At 38.0% G+C, this 22,914-nt stretch overlaps 1 protein-coding gene across 4 annotated transcripts in view; it reads right to left on the bottom strand.

Annotated features, from left to right (window-relative positions):
• Positions 1 to 22,914, bottom strand: part of ZDHHC14 (zDHHC palmitoyltransferase 14) — a 336,782-nt gene that overhangs the window by 78,084 nt on the left and 235,784 nt on the right. For all 4 annotated transcript variants that reach the window (XM_072643782.1, XM_072643784.1, XM_072643783.1 and 1 more), the window contains exon 3: positions 13,524 to 13,682. In XM_072643782.1, the coding sequence (XP_072499883.1) occupies positions 13,524 to 13,682 (159 nt within the window). The remainder of the gene's footprint in view (positions 1 to 13,523; positions 13,683 to 22,914) is intronic.

The raw sequence follows: 22,914 nt of genomic DNA, 5'->3' as shown, positions 1-22,914 counted from the left end.
CTTTGAGAACTATTGGACTATGTGATTTTTAAAGATCTGAATTCTAAATCCTACAAATGTAGGATAGCACCGATGTATTTCCCTATGACTACTACTAAGTCATAGATGGGTTGAATTTGTTGTTAATGAAAGGAGTTGTCTCATACTGATGAAATCACAGATGTGTGATTTGTATATTTGGATCCAGTCTGCAGCCATATGGCACAGGATTGAGCTGGAAAGGATCTAAGAGGAGGTTAAGTGATTTGCCCAAGGTCATATATCAGTGATGAGCTTAATTAATTGACTTATTGATTGACTAACCCTTTGGCTTTGGAGCCAAATGTCCTTTCTACCGAACCATAAGCTTTCTCTGTCATTCTGGATTCCTGATTCCATTGGAATTGAATAAAATGGAAGCTTAAACCAATGTTATAATCTTCCTACCCTGCTTCAGTTCTCCACCAAGGAATTGTCTTTATCTCATTTCCTTTCTAATCTTATTTAACAATCATATTGCTTTTCATAAGGTAAAAGGATAAGGACTGGACATATGATTTCACTGGCACAGGGAACTTCCTGATGAAGGAACTCTACCAATTCAAGTTGGCACCTTCTTCAACTAGAGTCTTGGAGAGAGGTCTAGAGTACCAAGAGGCTAAGCGACTTTCATACAGGTCATATAACTAGTATGTGTCAGAGGAAGGACGTGGATTTCTTTTTATATAGTTATAAAAAAGAAACCTTAAAAATAACCATGACAAATGCCAGTTCCTCTTTCACTATGTGTCTCTCAAATGGGCCATTTGGTCCAATTCCTCCACTTTACAGATAAAGAAAGTGAGGTTAAGTTACTTCTCAGATTTTTTCTATGTTATTATTTCCACTTGTTTCATGGAGGTCATATGTAGGCTCACCAAGAGATCATTTGTTAAACTCAAAACTGGCATGGATGACTTGGTTTTATGATTTCAGAAGAATACAAATATCTTCCATAGAAAGAGTTCTTTGTTTTTAATTTTCAAAGTTCTTTCTCCTACATTGGACCTTTTTGTCCTCATAATATTTTTTTGTGAGAAAAATCAGCAAATGAAGCTGAAGCTCTTTGCCTGGCCCCACCCAGTTGGACCATACCAAGTACAAATACTAGGACATGGTTAAAAAAAAAAAATTCTCCATATAATTGAAAAAAAACCCAGCCTGAAATACTTCAAGATCTGTTTAACTTAAGTCTTCAAAAATCTTATTAACCAACCCAGGATAAAAGTTTCTGTTTGGACTTTTCAAACCAAACCAAAACAATCACCATATGACATTTAGTTTAAATTAATGGTTTCTTAGAAAAGGAAGGGGATGATGGTAAATATTAGCATCCAGAAGCATTAGCAGAGCATAGCAAGTATGTGTATGTGTGTATGTGCCTATGTGTATAAGTATGTACACCAGATTTTCAAGTTGTTTCCAAGTGTTTTATTAGTAGCTCACCAACTGCTCTATTCAGCTGAGTTCTTTCCAGGTCCTGAGCCCATAAGTCTATGGTACTTTGCATGAATGATACAAATTCACCAAAGGGCAATGGGAAGACTCCTGGAATAGAAGATGGCAGAACTAGACTCTGGTCTCAACTCTGCCACCGAAATGCTATGGGACCTTATGCCAGTTGCTGAATTTCACTGGGTCTCAGTTTATTCATCTATAAAATGGGAATAGTAATACCTACCTTCGCAACTTAACAAGATTGTAATGATAAGTTAATGGATGTGAAGTGCTTAGAAAAAATTCATGCTATGGAAAACAATATTGAACATCGATACAATTGCTAAAATTTGGCAATGCTTGGAAAGATTAAAAAGTCTTGAATACATAAAAAGTATTATTATCAGGACAAAAAAAGATATTTCAATTACAAATTGTTGCTATACCCTTAGGTTCTTACCCTTTTTGGTGTCAGATACCCCTCTGGCAGTCTGGCAAAGGCTATAGACCCCTTCTCAGAATAATGTTTTTAAATACATAAAACACAGAATTATAAAAGGAAACCATTACATAGGATTACAAATGAAAAATATTGAAATGAAGTTATTAGATATTCTATTTTCTCTTCTTCTAATCTAGGCAATTAATAATTTTGCAAATATTCTTCCATTTCACTTAAATTGTTAAATTTATTGGCATATGATTGGGCAAAATAATTCCTTATTGTTGCTTTAATTTCATCTTTATTAGTGTTAAATTCATCATCTGCATCCAGAAGAAGAACTGATAAATAGAAGTATGTATAAAATAATTTTACATATATGTGTATATATGTCTATCTATATAGCTATCCCTATTTGTGCTTAATGGTAGCCATCTCTAGGGTTTGGGGGGAGGAAAAAAAAGAAAAAAAATACATGATAATTTTGTTATATATTTAAAAGGAATAGCAAGTTGTATGTAATAGATTTGCAGTTTTATATGGAACCATATTTTTAATTATACTATGTTACAGATATGCTTGTTTTATTCCATAAATTAAAAAAAGAAATGCAATTATTAAAATATTTTCTAAAAGCCAAGTTTACTCACCTGCCAAAATATAGTGATTCATTTTGACTTGTTAGTTTAAAAAACAAAATGAAACATTGTTTTTCTAATTTACAAAACAGATTGTCGTAGCTCATTATTTAACTATATAGCTAAAGCACAAAGGATACTGTTTCCTTTAAAAAAAAAAAAAAAAAGAACAACCCAGACTTACTCTACCATTCAGGCCAAAGCTGTCTACCTCCAAAGTCAAAGAGAATCTTTTCGAGTTATTTCCTTCTTAACAATTGATGGAGCTCAGTGGGATGAGGTGAGACAGTCACAACATTCCTAGAGCAATGAGGCTCAGATACAAACAGTGTTCACTACTGCTGGGGTCAGAGGTAACTGACTATCTAGTGTCTAATAGCTGCAGAACATCTGATTCACTCCAGGATCTTGAGCAACTACAGGATTAGAATGGGAGAGATCCTAAGATAGGCTGGAATATTCCCAGTAGGAGGTATTGTCACAACATTTTTTAGTTATTTCAGCCATGTCCAACTCTTCAAGCCCCAATTTTGTTGTTCTTTTTGCACAAAGATACTGGAGTGGTTTGCCATTTCCTTCTCCAGCTCATTTTACAGATGAGGAACTGAAGCAACCAGGGTTAAGTGACTTGTCCAGGGTAACCCGGCTATTAATTCGTATCAGTTAACACGAAAAGTCCGATGCTTCTAACCTGTGTGACCTTTGGGGAGGTTAGCCTAAATGACGTCTGACATCTCTGCCACCTCCGAATCCAGGATCCTATAATACTGTAATTTCCAATTACAGTGTGAGCTCATTAAGGGTAGAGATCAAGTCATTTCTCTTTGCATATCTCTTGGTGCCTAGTCCAGTGCCTTGAGTATTTGAGGCAAATATTTCTTGATTAAAAATATTCCCTTTGAAAGAGAGGATCTTAACCATTTTTTGAGAGAATCTAGTGAAGCCAATGAGCCCCTTCTCAGAACAATGTTTTCTAATGCATGAAATGAAATATATAGGACAACAAATGAAACCAGTTATCTTGAACTACAGTTTTTAAGTTATTAAAGAAAGTTCATGGACCCTACGTCAAGAACCCTGGTCTTAAAAGACTTCTCAAAATCTCTCCATGAAACATGAGAAGCAACAAGGAGTCCTAGCCAGCCCTAGAGTTAGGAAAATCTAGATTTAAATCTTGCTTCTGACACATACTGTGTGACCATAGATGGGCAAGTTATTTAACCTCTTAATGCCCCAGGGATCTCCCTAAAACTATAAGATATAGACCAACTAGTGCTCACTGGTATTCCTCAGCGTAGGGTGGAGATGGGAGGGAGTCAGTACCAGTAATTCTCTACACTTATGAAAACACAGATATATGAGTATGTATACATGGATATAATTAGTGGGCTGCTAGGATAGAGCACTGGACCTGGAATTAGGAAGACCTGAGTTCAAATCTAGTTTCAGACCCTGTGATCCTAGACAAGTCACTTAAACCTGTCTACCCCAGTTTCCTCATCTGTAAAATGAACTGGAAAAGGAAACAGCAAACCACTCCAGTATCTTTGCCAAGAAAACCTCAAATGGAGTCATGAAGACGCAGACATGATGGAAAAGACTAAACAACAACGTACTTATGTACACAAGTGTATATACACATAGGTATGTATATATGTGTATGTATGTGTATTTTATACATGTATATGTATCATTTTTTGATAAAAGGAGATATATGCATATCCATACACATATACCCATAAATATATTGATATATACGTTTACATGTAGGTTTATATATACATACATACATATGTGCTTGCAAGTATAGGAAAGTATATATGTCTGTCTATTTCCTTTTGTTATCTCAAAGAATGCTGATGGGTAGATATACATGTATGTTAAGTGTAAATATAGATCCACAAAAATAGATGTGCTCTCTAATTTTTCTTGCCCTTAAATAGGAGATAGCTCCTGACTGGGGTTGGGGGAAGGGAAGTGCAAGGGGAAGTTATACAGTTGGTTTTCAACTAAGTAAGATGAGAATCTGTCTCTTTTCACCCTCTGTTTGCATGGGCACTGCTATATCCTATGGCATCTTGGACACCCCAAAGGATGATATCACTAGAATGGAATAGGGGAAGAGTATAAGAAAACAGGAAACAGGCCTTTTGTGATAGCTCTGCTACTACAATAGTTAACTCTGCTGAATTTTTCAGAGGCTGTTCATGCAGTAAGTCTGTGCACCTAAAAACTCCATAGGTAGACCATCAATTTTCCATGGTCACTGTGCAACTCTCAAGATCATCCTGGATAGACTGGAGAGAAGGATTTAAGAGTGAAGCAGATGTGATCATTTCTTCCCCTTCTTGCCAAAGGGGGTTTATTCTTAACATACTCTAGAATGGGGAGGGAAGTTTTGATGCTTTTAGCATTTCTATCAGGGTTTAGAGAAAAACTAAATTTTATGAATTGTAAAATGGTGGTAAAATGATTTGTCCACAGCTAGGATAGGATTGGGAGGGGAGGTTGTGGTGGTGGATGAGGAGTGGAAAAAAGGACAGGGAACATGATCAAAAGACAGGAGAACTGAGTTGGCTCTGGTATCTACCCCTTGAACCCAAAACAATCAGTTAAAGATAATGGATAAATTGCTATATTGTGATCTGATCCTGCTCCTTGAAAGAAGCTCTTTCTCCATTGTGAAATGAATGCAGCTTCTAAGGGTTGACAGGCAAGTGAAGATTTTAATAAAAATGGCAAACACAAACCACTAGAAGGTTACTAGGTTTTTTCAGTCTGGAGACATTTACTGCTATGAAATACACCATTGCAAAAGCCTTGAAAAATGTGTGAAAGGTCAGTGACAATTTTGCAAGCTGGTAAAGTTGCTTGCAAGCTGAGCAGGATTTCCGAAAAAAAAAAAAAAAAAAACAAAACCAAAAAACCAACCCAAACCTGTCTTTGTGAAATACTGCAATGTCCTTACATTTTCAGGTTTTATTTATAGTAAGAATGTCAATGTCAATATGGTTCAGTTCCTTTAGTATTATGTCAACTTGTTGGTGATCGGAGGAGGAACACCAATTTAGAGCACCAACAATTTAATGTGAATGGGCTAAACCAGAGGTTCTTGATCATTTTTTCTGCCCTGGACCCCTTTGTCAGTCTGCTGAAGCCTATGGACCCCTTTCTCAGAATAATGTTTTCAAAATGCGTAACATAAAATACATAGGGATTACAAAGGAAATCAATTATATTGAAATACAGTGATTAATAGGGGCAGGTAGGTGGTACAGTGGATAGAGTACTGGGCTTAGAGTTAGGAAGATTCATGTTTCTGAGTTCAAATCTGACCTCAGACACTTACTAGCTTTGTGACTCAGGGCAAATCACTTAACCCTCTTTGCCTCAGTTTCCTCATCTATAAAATAAGTTGGAGAAGGAATTGGTATGCCACTCCAGTATCTCTGCCAAGAATACCCTAATCAGTCACAAAGAGTCAGACACGACTGAAACTGAATAATGCAGTGATTAATACACATATTAAATACATATTAAATAAATATTAAATACATAATATACATTAGAAATAGTTAGCATATGTGTATACTTACACACACACACACACACACACACACACACACACACACACACAAGATCACAGAATTCTGTGATTCTTAACATCCCCTGTTCTCTTTTCTACTCTCTACCACCATTACCACAAAAACATACAGAGGTTGCACAGGATTAAGAGACATTTTGAACTTTGTTTGTGTTTCATGGATTCCTGTGCTCAAAGAATTTATCACCCAGTGATCAGCCTACTAATGATGAGCCTGCTTGTTCATTAGCTAGACTGGTCCTTTTACAGTTAACCCAGTTTATTGCCTGGATCATATTAAAAATCTTTACCTCTTGATGGAATTCAGTAGACCAGAGATGTCAAACATGTGGCTCACAGGGCTCATACAGCCTACATCATTCCCAAGTTCAGCCAGAACCATAACATTAAAATGTAATTTGGAAATATTTAACAAAATTAATTAATTAAAAATATAAACACATGGTTTTCTAAGTCAATATGTGGCCAATGACCCTTTATGTACATTTCAATCCCTGTTTCTATTTGAGTTTGACATCACTATAAGCCTTTGAAGGTTCAGGGTCATCATAGCACCATGAAAAGTCATTGGAATAAGACTTTTATGAAGTCTATATAAATTTAGGAGAATGGCATAATCATTAGCTTAAGAGATGAACGCTTATGAAAGATGAGAAAACTTATTAGATTTTACTTTCATTTTGTTAGTTGCCTTAGGCTAACCAATGTCTGTTGCTTAGAGGAATCAGTATTGTAGTATAATAAATATTAAATATTAGTGAGGTACAAGGCTTTTAAAAAAGATTTGCTAGAAGAGGCAACAGCTAGTCAAATTAGTAAAGAAAGATGGTTCTAGGCATAACTAGAAGTAAGACAAAAAATATATGGAAGAAACAGTGGGAGGGAATAGAAGGAATCACAGAACGACAAATAAGGATCCCCAAGAAGGGAACATGTGACAAAATAAAAAGCATGGGAAATAAGGATAGATGGAGGGAGCCAAAATCATATCTGGCAACTGTAAATAGTTTCAACTCGATGTAAGTTCAGAGTTCATGTAAATAGTGGAGTTAAAGAATTATATTTTTTAGGTAAAGGTTAAATGTGCAAGCCCCAGGCTTCTCTAGGACATTTTTCTGCCTTTCTCCTACTTCCTACAACCTCACCCTCCACCATGATGAAGGGCTTCCATCTAGATGACACCAAGAGCCGGAGGTGTAGCTAGGTGGTGCAGTGGATAGAGCACCAGTGCGGGAGTCAGGAGGATCTGAGTTCAAATCTCACCTCAGACACTTGACACTCACTAGCTGTGTGACCTTGGACAAGTCACTTAACCCCAGTTGCCTCATCCTGGATCATCTCTAGTCATCCTGATGAATATTTGGCCACTGGATTCAGACAGTTCTGGAGGAGAAGTGAGGCTGGTGACCTGCACAGCCCTCCCTCACTCAAAACAAAGTCAAGTGGAAGTCATGTCATTATTTCTCTAATGGCATGGTCTTCTTCAGCAACGAAGGATGAACACACCAAGAGCTGGGCCACCTTCATGCTAATTATGTCCTTATGACCAAATTATTTTCAATCTTTTCTGTCTTGGAAGTGTGGCCCCCAGGTCACAGATTCCCTACCCCTGTACCAGACCAAGGAACTGAATTGAATTTCTCATTCTTAACAGCAGCCTGAGCAATGCCCCCAGATAATACAGATAGAATCCTTCCAGAATTGACTAACTCAATGCCTGAGTCTTCTGTTTGACCAAGAACTGAGAAGGAGAATCTGAAATCTTATTTACATTCTGCATTACAACTCCAGGAACCTACCTCTGGATTGACAACTGGCTTGTGTTCTGAAGGTTTATAATAATTCCTGTTTCTCTCCACAATTCTGGCATCCTATGGTTGCAAAAGCTTGTTGGAATGTGCCACTTTACAAGTAATTTTAGTCCTTTGTGTTCAACCATAAACTAGATAGAACAGTTTTTCTGCAGGCTTGTTTCCATTTGGGTTATATTGAATAAGATGAAGGGGACAATTAGTGGAAAGGAGGAAAGGAGGAGGCCTATAGGGTTGGAAATGCATGTTAAGTGGAGCAAAGGGCTTTGGTAAGATACCATGACATGCTTTAAGCCACAGAAACTTGTGTCCACCAGGAAAAGAAGTCTCAAACTTCAAGTTCTGGGAAAAAGATGGCAGACAAAAATGAAGGAGTTATACTTTTTTCTGGTGCTACGTACCATGAAAATATTCCTGATGCACACATTTAGTTGATAACAATGACTTGAGCAGAATTTCTAAGTCCAGACTTCTGCTCACCTGAGCTGCATCCTGAAGACAATTAAGGTGACTAGAGTGTTGTATTTGAAGTCAGGAAGACCTGAGTCTTCTGGCCTTCAATATGAGACTCTCGGCAAGTCACTTAACCTTAATTTATTCAGGAGATATTAATAGCACCTACATCCAGGGTTGTTGTGAGGATCAAAGAGATAACATGTAGAAACTTAGTAGACTTTGAAGTGGTATACAAAATGCTATCATTATTATTCTTTGGTGACTCAACAAAAATTAGAAATTGACAAAGAATTTCTGGAACTACAGCCCCAATTGTTTGTTTTAAAAATTACAGTTTCAAATATTAGCTAACTGAAAAAAAATCCAAAATATTCTATACTAAATATGTCAAATCTTCTGATGTAAAAGAAAAAAAAATACTGTAGCTCAATTCAATTTAATGTTACCAGTGCTGCTTGCTATCAATTGTGATTTAAATCCCACCACAATCCAGGTAAAGCAGTGTCATGTCTCCAGCTTGTTTAAAAGTCATCTGACATAGAGGAGGTCTCACATATTTCCTGTTGCAGTTCTCCTGTTACTGATGGGTAAAAGATTGATTTATTCTTTAAAAAGGTTTAGATTACCTAAAAGCCTCCAATTAAACAGGCTAAGCCCATATTATTTTATATTGGATTCAATTCTCTTCAATGAATAAAAATGTATTCCTCATTGCCTGGTAATGCTGCTTTTTTTCTTCCTCATGATGCAAAAGTGACGTCTACATACTGTACCAAGGAACCATCTACCAATTCATTATAAGAAGAAAAGATGCTGCAATTTCCATTCTTGGCTTCCAGTGTTCTGCTCAGATTTTATCTTGCAAGAAAAGTAGAATTCTTTCAATAAATGCTTTCTCTCTAAAAATATAACTATAGCAAACTCTGCAATTACACTTCCTGGTTGGCAACATCTGCTTTCCATGTTGTTTTGTTGAACACAAAAGGTCCAGATCACTAGTGTGCTAATCAGTCATGCTAATCCCCAAATTTAGTCTAATTAGTTGGAAAACCAAAATGAGACAGGTTTGAATATCTGTGTTCTTTTCTGAGAGGGAAGTAGGGGTCAGTTTGGTGTGTATCCGATTTTAAAGTCAGCCTCCTATCTTCTCCATGGGGCAGGACCCATAGTTCCAGGGTCAGGCCGCCTGTAGCTCTCAGTGGTACCTGATAAAGGTGCTGATATTATTCTATTATTATTCACCACATATACTCATTTATTTTGTCCTTCCTTTTCCTCCTTCTCTCTTTCTCTTTTTCCTCTTACTCTCTTTTATCCTTTGTGCATATTATCTTAGACACTATAATTCTCTTTTGCATACATGCCCTCTTTGTGGGTTAAATGCCAATTAAATATTGGTAGAAGTCAAAAACTACATCTTTCTCGAAGTGTGGAAGCCAAAACTCTTTCTGCGTATTATCTTAGCCACCATCCTGAAGGACTAGTAGATTGCCAAGGTGGTTCTCATTTTTAAAAAGGGGTTCAGAGGATATATTTAAAGCTAGATACTGGTGAATATTACTACTAGCAGGTTAGAAGAAACAGAAACGAAAAACTAGCATCATTGAAATTTTAGCAATATAAAAATAATGGGGAAAGAGGAAATGATATTTTGATGAGGACCTAGGAGAATAAACATAGGAAAACATGGACAAGAGGGAAGAAATACAAATAACTTACATATTGGGGAGAAAGCCCTTGCTGATATTCTACTCCAAAAATTATTTTAAAAACTGAATCACTGTGGAATGGCAGAGAATATTTTATCATGGAAAGGAAACTAACTCAGAAACAAAAAATAAGTTATTGGGTAAAACAGGCCATTTTCTGTATGAGAAAGGGTAAATGTTGGGATCTCAGAGATAAGAATAAAAATGAGTCGCAGTCAAAGTTTTCATAAATAGTATATAAGAGGAAGACCCAAGGACTGCTTCAGGTTTGCAAATGACATCACAATCTTATAGCTTCCAACATGCCAAGCCAACAAGGATAAATCTCAGGGAACTCTACAGAAGCAGCATTATCTACAAACACAGAGTTAATCTATACAAATGGCAGCTGAGCTTCAAAGTGGACAATTTGTTTAGGGATTGCCTTCATTTTGGTAGGAAATAATTCAAAATTAAACCCGTAGGACAGAGGTGGGGACACTATCCCCTCCAGGCCATACATGGCCCTCCAGGTCCTCAAATGGGGCTCTTTGACAGAATCCAAACTTCACAGAATAAATCCCTTTAATAAAAGCATTTGTTCTGTAAAAGTTGGACTCAGTCAAAAGGCTATACCCGAGGACCTGGAAGGCCAAATGTGGCCTCAAGGCTGCAGGTTCCCCACCCCTGCCTTAGGAAGAAGGTTAATGAGCATTCAGCAAAGGGCCTTGGGAGTCATTATGGAATGTTCCCTGTTGACATTTCCCCAGCAGGTTCCTTCAGTCAAATGGGGCTAGCAGAATGGTGGGAATTATCAGGAAGGATTTTAGAAACCAAAAAGGCAACATAATTCACTTTCCTAAAAAATTGCCACTGTGATGCTGTCTTTGTGGGTTAAATACCAATTAAATATTTTCATAATTCAATTTTAAAAATGTCTTCCAAGAGGTCTGGAGAACCAGAACTCTATAGAATCCTTGTTGTCAGACCTCTAGAAGGACCTAACTGATTTGGAAAGCTTCATAGCAGGGTAAAATGATCAAGGGAACACAGAGGAGTGCCCAATGAGAAGAGACAAAAAGATTAGGAATCTTCCGTCTGGAGAGATGAAAGCTAAGATCTGTTATGATGAGAGTCTATAAAACTGTGAAGGGCACAGAAAGGACAAACTTGCACTTCATGACAAATCACAGTATACTAGAAATAGGATGAAGTAAATGAGGACAAAGCAAAAAAAAAAAAAAGAACTACTTTGAACAGTGAGCACTAAAATTATGGAACTTGTTATTAAACTGAGTGTCAATAGAAATAGGGTTTTAAAAAAATTAACCAATGACAGATTAATAATTTTCTTATTAAGGGATGAATTACTAGTGGTGCTTTGGGGTAAGTTCATGACCTTGAGGTTCACTTCACGGAGCACAATCACATCTCCAAAAAAATTCCCTGGTTGTCTCCATCAGAGATAGAATACAGGGATAGATGGAGGGAATGTGGGTCTGATCCAGTATAAAAATTCTTATGTTATGTTCTTACATTGCCTCCTCCCCCCCTTTTTCTTCTGTCTATGTTTCATGAATGCTGATGCCCAGCTTAACTTCTGATGCTGCCTGATGATAATGACTTCTGTGAGTTAATGAGTTAATGAGTTCTATCTAGCCCAGTAAAAGGAAATTGTCTGTAGATTTAGGGAACAAACAGTGGGCAGTCTATGAATGAACACAATCACAACTCTCCAAGGATGCAGGGGACTTCAAGGGTCATCAGCTGTAATCTTCAACCCACTTTTATAGAAGGACTTCAAAAGGACTACAAAACACACTTTGGAGGAATTTTGGGTTATATAAATGTCAGAAGCCAGAAAGATACAATGAAAGATGCACATGTATAACCTATATCAGATTGCTTACTGTTTCAGAGAGAGGGGAGAGAATGCAAGAAAGGACAGAATTTTGAACTCAAAACTTAAAAAGACAACAAAGGTTAAAAACTGTTTTTACATGTAATTGGAGAAAGTAAAATATTATTTTTTAAAAAGACATGTCAAATTGAAATAAAATAAAATAAAACATGGAGCACGTTGTTTAAATCCATGAGATGCAGAATATGCCAAAAAAAAAAAAAAAAGATAACGAAAGAGAACAGCGCCTAGAGTCAGAGAGCCCTATGTGACATGGCACAAATCACTTAGTCTCCCACAGCTTCAGTTTCCTTATCTTTAAAATGAATGATTGGATTAGATGGCTGCTTGGGTCCTTTCTAGCTCTAGAGTTATCATCCTATGATTTTATCTACCTTTTAATAGCACTAAGAAGTCTCCAAACTAAGATTGGGGATCTTTCTGTACTTTCCATACTTGGCTCCTGATTCTGTGGCGGGGATGTGTAAGGGATCTCTACCCTTTTTCAATATTTCTTCCTCTGGACAAACTTCCCAGTCAGCATCAAAACTGGGGCTTCTAAATATAAAGACCTATATGTAATGTTACATGGCCCACAATCCATTCCATAACTCTCTGTCCCTGCCTCAGCTGTTCCTGAGGATTTAAAGGAGGAAAGGACTGTGGCATAATGAAGAGTCAGGAAAACCTGAGGTGATCTTAACTTGGACAGCCGAAAGCTGTGCAGCCCCTTAGGTAAGTCTCTTAATCTCTCAGAGACTGTTTCCACCACTTATCAAATGAGGGGGTTAGAACAGACAGCCTCTGAAGTCCCTTCTAGTTCTAAATTTGTGATTGTATGATCCTATGACTGAGTCACCTACTGGTAGTATCAGGTCTCCAGCCTTAGACGTTCACAGAATCTTAAGGCAAAAAAACCAACTCTGCCTCTTGCTTCTCCTATGGCTGCTGTCAGCTTCCCTGTCCTTTATAGGCCCTTTGCACTTGGAGAGATGAATCTAAGGAGGGATACACTCTCTTTCTCATAGGATATATCTGGACATCAACCATACTGCAAGGGAGAGGAAGAGTGAGGGAGGGAGAGAGAGAGAGAGAAGGAAGAAGAAGGAGAGGAAAGGAGAGGAGAGAGAGAAGAAAGGAAAAAGAGAAGAGAGAGGGAAGGAAGGGGATAGAGGAGAGGGAGAGAGGCAGAAGGCGGAAGGAGGGTGGGAGGGAAGGAGAGAGAGAAAGGCAAGCAAAGAGAGAGAGTTATTTATGACTAAGGAAACAGTCTAAGAACCTCAAGCCTAGAGAATTGGGATCAATGACAAGAGGCTATCTTTGTTCAAAGCCTAAATTCCTTTTGGGTTTTTCACTCTAGAAGGACCTAAGAGAAGTGTCTATAGCTAGCTCCCTTTAACACAGTGTCTGCTCATGTGAAAGTGGCTCTCCTTTTGACAGAAACCTGAACATAAGCATTCTACAGACTGAAAACACACACGCACACACACACACACACACACACACACAGAGTTTCTCTTCCTACTCACCTACGCAGTTATCACAAAGGCTACAATGAGAGGCACGAGGAGGACGAAAAATCTTGCAGGTGAAACAGTATTTGAGTTTCACCGTCTGGCCGTTGATGATGACTTCTCTTGTTCGAGGAGGTGGGCGGTACCCCCCTGAACTGGTACCATTGGCTATATCTAGTGGAAGAAAGGAAAAAGGAAATTCTCAAAAATAATAACTTCACAAATTTTTCTCACAGGCATTTTGTTGCACTGTCCACGATCTTTTAATAAACTGGCCACAAGAAGCTTATGGTATCTGACATCATATTTTTCCCCTAACAGAGGAAGCAGTCAAACATAGATGACATTTGCAACCACCTTGCCTTGGCATTGCTTATAGAAAGTACCAAGCAACAGATTGTAGAGAATGACATAAATCATCCAACAGCACCCTAAAACCCCATGGCACAGTTGCTCTCTTTAGGAGGAATGGGCACTTATTTTGAATCCTACAAAGTCTGGACTATCACCTGTGTCTCTTTTGAAAAAGAGTTCCACAGAGGCAAAATAAAGCATAGCTATTCATTTCCAGTAACATGGACTTACAGTAACCATGCACTTCTTTTTTTTTTTTATTTAATTAATTTATGTGCTTTCAGTTTTCAACAATCACTTCCATAAGTTTTAAATTTTCTCTCTCTCCCTCCCCAAGATAGTACGCAATCTTATATGTGTTCTACACACACAGTCTTATTAAATACATTCTCATATTAGTCATGTTGCATAGAAGAATTAAAACAAATGGGAGAAACCATGAGAAAAACTAGATCAAAACATAACAAAAGAGAAAGTAATCTGCTTCATTCTGCATTCCGTCTCTATGGTTCTTTCTCCAGATATGGATGACATTTTGTATCAACAGTCCTTTGGAAATATTTGAGATTCTTGCATGGCTGGGAAGGGCTATTTCTTTCAGAAACAGTCCTTGCACACTGTGGCTCTTACTGTGTATAATGTTCTCCTGGTTCTGCTCATTTCCCTCAGCATGAGTTTATGTAAGTCTTAACCCTAACACCATCCCTAAACAGGCACTTCCTGAGAGTAACAGCTGATAATGCTTTTGGTTCAATGATGCTAATGAAGGGAGTGAGGACATTGAGTTTAGAGAATAAGAATTTTGGGGGTGGGGTTGATGATCATTGTCTCCAAAAGGTTGCGTGGAAGATAGATCAGACTTCTGTGTTGTTCTAGAGTGCAGAAATAGAACAAATGCATAGAAGTAATAAAGAGTAAGTTAGAATTCAACACAAGGAAGAACTTCCTAATCATTAGAGCTGTTCAAAAATGGAATTGGCTGCTTCATGAAATAGTGAGTTCCCTCATCATCACTGGGGAGTGGGTTGAACCAAAGACAGGTCTAATGCAAAGGATCTATGATTTTATCAGCATAGGAGAACTCCCAGTGTGCAAACCCTCATTCCATTAAAGCAAACTTATGGGTGCTTTATATGACTTAGGAGAGAAGTACCAGAAAGGTAGCTGAGCAACACAAACTTGCTCAGGGTCATATAGCTAGTTAGTAACAGGATTTGAATCCATGTGGTCTCTATCCTGACACTATATCTAGGTCTCTAGCTACTACATCAGACTCTCTGTCCTGTATATAGTAGTTAGCAAATGTCTTAATTTGATTTATATAAACATAAGGCATAAAGGTGAATACATTCTCCAGCTTATAGACATACTGTCCTCTTGTACATGCATTTCCACATTTTTCTCCTTAAAGTGTATATCTCTAACACTCATAGTCCTTCACGGCATCTGTTTACACATATATAAATATATGTGTCATCCTTTGACCCCCAGCATCACATCAATACTCAACTCTAGGTCTATACAACATACACCCAGAATTTTCATGCAGGCTACTCCATGATTCAGAAAAGTTGGATAGTATCAGAGGAGTATTTCTTCATTCCTTATCAGAATGGTTTTACACTGAGTAAATAATCTTCAATGTGGTACAATTTCAGGGGTGCCACATAAGTCCTGGTTAACTCTCTCCCCCCAATCTCACATTCTTTGGTTGGTACCTGAAATTCCACAATCAAGATTTAAATCCCTTTCACCCTTGACTTTGATAACTGTCAAAAGACCTACTGGAGGGGGTAACATTTTAAGGTGATATGTATTCATCATCTTAGAGAGAAGGAAGGAAACAAGAACAAGATCTGATAGGAATTTTGCAGAGGAGATGACTGAGCATTGGGTACTTGAGATAGGAGGAAGGAAGAACATTAAGGAAGGGGAAAGGGTTTGAATGAGGAATTGAGAGGCACCAAAGACAAACTCCACCTAATTAGAATCTTTGTCAAGGGCTGGTCCTGTTCCATGGAATTATTAAACAAATATCTGGCAGTCCCATATGCCTGAGCAACCAAGACACTAGTGGGTCAACTCATGTGCCCTGACAATAGAAACATCTCAGAATTTGATACAACGGATGGCTGCCCTATGTGGTGCGTTTAAGATAGTATTGAGTTATGCTAAAATAAAGAGTGGCCATCAATCTCCAATAACTTCTATTTTGGGACATAAAGTGGAATCTCATCCAATTAACATATGGAAAGTTCTTTCTAAACCTTAAAGTCTTATATAAATGCTGGAAGCTAGGTGATGCAGCAGATAGAGTGCCAGACCTGGAGTCAGGAATACCTGAGTTCAAATTTGGTCTCAGATACTTCCTAGCTATGTGACCTGGGGCAAGTCATTTAACCATTGTTTGCCTCAGTTTCCTCATCTGTAAAATGTGGACAATAACAGCACCTATCTCCCAGTGTTGTTATGAAGATCAATATGATAAGAATTGAAAAGTACATAGTACTTGGTACTATGTGCCTGCACTATTAAAATGTCAGTTTATTACTATTATAGCTAACATGGCAAGTCTCTCCAGTTCCAACTCATCTGTCATGTGTAGTCTTAGAGAGCTAAGTGTGGCACTGAGATATTAAGTGACTTCCCCACATTCACACAGACAATATGAGTCAGAGCTAGTGTAGACTTGAATTAGGGTCATTCTAACTCCAAAGCCAGTGCTCTTATCTATTACTTTAGTTAGCTCAACTTTGCACATAGTAGGTACTAAATAAATATTTGTTGAAGAATGAACAGATGGAAGAGTTTTGTAAACTTTTAAAGGATATATAAATATGAGTTATTATTTTTATGAACCATAATAATTTGAAAAGTGAGCAAAAATAAATTTCTTTAAATGATACATGGATCAGGACAAACCATGTGTGTGCCCAAGCCAAGTATATGCCAAATGAGTCTAAATTAAGTTATTTGGTCTTTCAGGTGCTCTATATAATCTTTGTTTCAATGGTTCCTCCAGTTTTCCCAAAAGATATGGTTAGAAAAGAGTGAGGCTGCAGATGTGATATAGATTTTTTTTAAAGTCAGGATACTAATATGTATTTAATTAGAAATTCCTTGAATTTTTCATGAAATATTCAGGACAGATATGAAGGCCAAAAAAGATTTATTTACTAAATTTCTGATTGGTCATTGACAAATCTGTTTGTGAACAGGCTTATATCAGGTTCTAATGATCTTGCAGTTCCAAGCCTCATCATTATATACTTATAACTTTATTGTAAAGTTGAACTGGAGGGCAAACTTGAATAGACATATTCTATTAGGACTTGGGATAGCGAAGCAAAAAGGAAACACAAAGAAACTCATGCTTTTTGGCGACATAGCTATAAAACTTGATGGTGTAGACTGGTGAAATGGGTGTAGGGAGTCAGGGGATCTGGGTTCTAGATTCATTTCTCTATTAGTTTAGATCTGTTACAAGTTCTCTGCACATGGGGGGAAAATTGCCTTGTCTGCTCATAATATTGTCATAGATGACAATATCTAATGTCTCTGATTTCAACATTGAAAAGTTAAAGACACTGTGTAGATGCATGTTATCTCTAGCAATAATAATGATATACATACAACAAGAGATTAAATAAGGCTGACTCAGTTTGTTGGAAAATAAGCATTATGCGATGGGCATTGTACTAAGTACTGTACTAATCTCAGCAAATCAAACCCTTACTATGAGTATTCAGAGATACATTCGCCCTTTTGCTTTATGCTATCTTCAAAATGCTTTGCTACCTTTCATTGCCTAGCCACCCCCTGCCACTAATGTCTCTACTAAGTGATTATGTTTTGCCTTGGAAAGTCCATAAAGTCCATCCCCCAAAGGCCATTGTGTGGTCACTACTCATGTCAATCTTGTAACATATTTACCTTTCAGAGACTGCTAACATAAGACCACTGGGTAGGTGGGTGGGTAAGGGGCGGGGGAGGCATGTTTGCAATCCTGTGCAGATTATTATTTCTCATTTATTAATATTATTTGAACTTAGCTTTATGTGGTTAAAAAATCGTCTAACCCAAAAAGTTTACTATAGAGGTCAGGCTTAGACCAAAAATGCTCCAGGGAAACCAGATGGTTGTAAGGATTACTTAGATCCCAGCCAGTGTTTGTTTTGGGTTCCTTTAGGTCTGGTTTTGGGTCCATGCAAAGTTTGTGTTTTGGGTTCCCCAAAAGAGATTGACTTACTTGCTGATACATATCTCCAACTGCCCTTCTTTTGGAGACTACCTACTGCCTACTTGAGGCCAATCAGGAAAGTGTCCTTATGCTCTTTTCTGAACTCTATATAATGTAACCTCATAAAGACTCGAAAAGGGAGCCATCTCTTTTTTCCAACTCTCTCTCCATCTCTCTCTCTCTTTCTGTTTCTGCCTCTCTCTCTCTCTCTCTCTCTGCCAAACAACCTAACACATTTCTTTCTAAAACTATTTCACATTTTAGGGTTTGTTCTCACAAATAACACTTATTAATGGCCTCTGAAGAAAGGCCCTGGAAATTAATGGCTTCAAATCCCCTCCTTAAAAAAAAAAAAAATCTTATTCCAGTCTCAGTATTTAGTAAATGGAGATTATTAAACCTCTCTCTCACCTATTGAGACTAAGATGACCCATGCCTGTGAAGTTCCTGCTCTTTTGTGGTATACTGGGGGTCCTGAAGATTGGTATCCTGGTCTAATCCTCAATGTTACTTTTTATTAGCAACAATTATGCCCTTGCTTCTCAGTGCATATGTGTGGTTGGATAAGAGCTATTTAAAAAAACAAATAACCCACAGTCTTCTTTAGGTAGTGGAAAATGACAACAGGAAAATTTGCAGAAATCCTATTGTAGCCCTTTTGGTTTCAATGAGTCCTTTCCCATAAAGGGTAGAAGGACTTCTCTGCCCCATTTTTTTCTCAAAGAATCTTGAAAGCTTGAAGAAGGGTTTTCCCTCTTAAAGAATTGTTTGATTCCTGGCAAAGACACATAAAATAACATAGCATTTTGTGACTAAGTCCATGTGAAAAACTAGGTGAGAAAGGAGAGAGAAGAAACAGGGATGTTTTCCAGTTTTTAACTTTAGAAACATTCAATTAGTTGTCTACTTAGCAGTGCTGTTATAATGGCAGGAGCACTGGTTTTGTTGAGGTCAAAAGACCTGAGTTTGAGCATGGGCTCTACTAATTAATAACTATGTGATTATGGTAAATCACTTAACTTTGCTCAGCATCGGTTTTGTCACCTGTAAAATGGGGATAATAATACTTGTATTACCTTTCTCAATAATTACCCGTTCAGGAGTGTCTGATTCTTTGTGACCCCATTGTGGGTTTCTTGGCAAAGATAACTGGAGTGGTTTGCCACTTCCTTCTCCAGCTTATTTTACAGATGAGAAAACTGAAGCAAGCAAGATTAAGTGACTTGCCCAAGGTCACAAAACTAGTGTTTGAGGTCACATTTGAACTCATGTCTTCCTGACTTCTGGTCTGGTGCTCTATCTACAGCACCAAATAATTCTTCCTTCTCAATATGAAAAGTATATAATTTGTTGTTCAGTCATATTTGACTCTTTGTGACCCTGTAGATCATAGCACACCAATATTGTTCATGGGATTTTCTACACAAGGATACTACAATAATTTGCCATTTCCTTATTCAGTAGATTAAAGCAAAGAGTTAAGTGAGTTGCCCAGGGCCACACAGCTTGTGTGTAAAGTCCAATTTGAATTCAGGTCTTCCTGACTTCAGGCCAGGTAACTCTATCTACTGAGCCACCTAGATGCCTCAAGGTATATAAAGTACTACGGAAAACATAAAAAGTTTATTATTATACTATGAATGATACCCCTAAATTACCTGAGATCTTTAGCAAACTGTATATTAATAAGTCCTATTATCATATCCACTTTAGAAATAGGTGATATAAATCTTTCCCAATAAGAGTGATCATAGAACACATCACAAATCCAGCTGCTTCTGGGCTTGACCATCCCTATCCAAAATTCAAGAATGACTGAACTGTGTTGTTTGAAATCTGTGATCCTCAAGGGGTGGAGTCAAGATGGTGGGGTGAGAGCAAGTACTCACCTAAGCTTTAAGACAAATTCCTTCAGATACCTCTAAAAAGAGAATGTGAACAAATTTTATAAGGGCAGAATACAATAGGAGACAGAGTGTAGCAGATTTCCAATATAGGACAGCCTGGAAGGTCAACAGGAAGGATCTGTTGCACGGCTGTGGAGGATTGCACAGGCTATACCAGCACAGATGCCACCATAGCAAAGTCACCCAGAAAGCCCTGGGCAGTCTGAAGCAGCAGCAGCACTGTGGATTCTCAAACATCTCAGTCCAGGATGGGAGTCCAGTGGAAGTGAGCAAGAGAGAACTGCAGAACCCCAGGTAACTGCAGTAGCAGCTCCTGAGACTATCAGCCCGCAGATTAAGTGTCTATAAGTCACCTACTTGAACTTCTGGGAGTAAAGATGGTGGAGTGATTGGTAAATATTATATCCCTCCTTGTTGACCTTGAAAAACTCAGAGAATATTTCCCCAGGAAAAATCCAGGAACAGTGGGATCAGCAGAAGGGGTAAACAGTCTCTCAGCCCATAAGGCTAGGAAAATCACAAAGGGGGGGGTCCCTCTTGCTGTGGCTGAAGGGGACCAGTGCAGGATGGGAGCTGTCTAGACAGCCCCACCTCAGAGAACCAGGAGGAGATCCTGAGCCCCAGGGGCATGGAGCCCATAATCACCAACACCAGGATCCCAGGCATGCTTCAGCTCAGCCAAGGAGAATCAGGAAGACACTAGTGCAAATGGGGTTCATCAACTACTGAGCTTGCTTATGCTCTACCTCAGGAGACTAGATCTCCTGTGGCTGAACCAGCCCTCCCCCATACTTAATGCATCTAGCTTCAGGGTAATGCCACCGAAACTCAGAAAAACTTCACCTGGCCTCTGCTTTGGCATACCATTCAGCTCAGCACCAGGTAAGCTGCAAGATTTTAGCTTCTAGCTGAAAGAACAAGAGGCCACATAAAGCCTCAAGTTCTAAGTACAGGAACCGTGGGACAGAACCCTCTGTGCCCCAGAAACAGAGATCCACTTTAAAAGCCAGGAAAAGGGTGATTATAATGAACAGGAAGCAAACCAGAAAAGATAAGACCACAGAATCTTTCTATGGGGACAAGGACCAAAACATGAATACCAAAGAGGTCAACATTGGGACTGTACACCCATCTGAAACTTCAGAAGGGAATATGAACTGGTCTTAAGCCCAAAGAGCATTCTTGGAAGAGCTCAAGAAGGATTTTAAAAGTCAAATTAGGCAAGGAGAAGAAAAACTGGTCAATGATTTTTAAAATATGTAAAAAGAAATCATGGAAGAAGTTAAAAAGAGCAACTGGACAAATGAAAAAGGAAACACAAAAAGAAAAACTGGAGAAAATAACTCCTTAAAAGAAACAATTGGACAGATGGAAAAGGAGATGGAAAAGTTAACTGAAGAAAACAATCTGTTAAAAATTAGAATTGGGCAAGTAGAAGCTAATGACACTATGAGACATCAAGAATCAGTTAAACAGAAACTAAAGAATGAAAAACTAAAAGAAGATGTAAAATATCCTATTGGAAAAACAACTGACTTGGAAAATAGATCCAGAAGAGAAAATCTAAGAATAATTGGTCTACTAGAAAGCCATGATGAAAAAAAGAACCTGGACAATATCTTTCAAAAAATCATCAAGGAAAACTGCTCAGAGGTCCTAGATCCAGAGGGCAAAATAGTCATTGAAAGAATCCACTATTCACCTCCTGAAAGGGATCCCAAACTGAAAACACCAAGGAATATCATTGCCAAATTCCAGAACTATCAAGTTAAGGAGAAAATACTGTAGGAAGCCAGAAAGAAATAATTTAAATACTGAGGAACTACAGTCAGGATCACATGGGACTTTGAAGCTTCTACATTAAAAAATTGGAGGGATTGGAATATGATATTCTGTAAGGCAAAGGAGCTGGGACTACAATCAAGGATCAATTATCTAGCAAAATTGAGCATAATACTTCAGGCAAAGGGATGGACATTCAATGAAATAAGGGATTTCCAGACCTTTCTGATGAAAAGGTCAGAGCTCAATACAAAATTCGATCATCAAACACAAGTCTCAAGAGAGGCATAAAAAGGTAAACCAGGAAAAAAAACCTTATTATTCAATATGGGCAAAGTGTTTACATCCCTATAAGGGAAGATGATACTTGTTAATCGTGAGAATTGTATATTTATTATGATATATAAAAGGGATATACATAGATTGAGGAAGTGGGTATAAATTAAATGATGTGATGATAAAAATGTGATTTAAGGGTGTGAAGGGATTGTAATGGGAGATGTGAAAAGGAGGAGGCAGAAAAAGGTAAATTACATCACAGGAAGAGGCACAAAAACATATTATAGTAGAGGGAAAGAAGGGAGGGAGATGAGCACTGCTTGAGATCTACTCTCATCTGACTTGGTTCAAAGAGGGAACAACAAACTCAGTTAAGCACAGAAATCTAACTAGCTCTATAGGCAGTAGGAGAGGAAAAGGGAAGGGAAGCTAAAAGGGAAGGAAGAAGTAGTGAGGGAAAAGGGGAGTAAAAGGGAGGGGGGTTGAAAGAAGAGAGGAAGACTGAGGGAGGCAGTGGTGAAAAATTAAAACTATTGTGGTGGGGAAGGGAGAACTAAAATCATAAATGGGAGGAAAGAGGATGGAGGGAAAGACACAGATAGTAATCATAACTGTGAATGTGAATGGGATGAATTGTCCCATAAAGCAGAGGCAGATAGAAGAATGGATTAAAAACCATAATCCAACAATATGTTGTTTACAAGAAACCCATTTAAAAGAAGGGGATACACACAGGGTAAAGGTCAAAGGTTGGAGCAGAATATATTGTGCTTCAGCTGATGTAAGAAAAGCAGGGGTAGCAATCCTAATCTCAGACAAAGCAAAAGCAGAAATGGATCTAATC

Source organism: Notamacropus eugenii, chromosome 2 (genome assembly GCF_028372415.1).
Source record: "Notamacropus eugenii isolate mMacEug1 chromosome 2, mMacEug1.pri_v2, whole genome shotgun sequence".
NCBI classification, from domain to species: domain Eukaryota; kingdom Metazoa; phylum Chordata; class Mammalia; order Diprotodontia; family Macropodidae; genus Notamacropus; species Notamacropus eugenii.
This window is presented reverse-complemented; position numbering and strand designations above follow the sequence as displayed.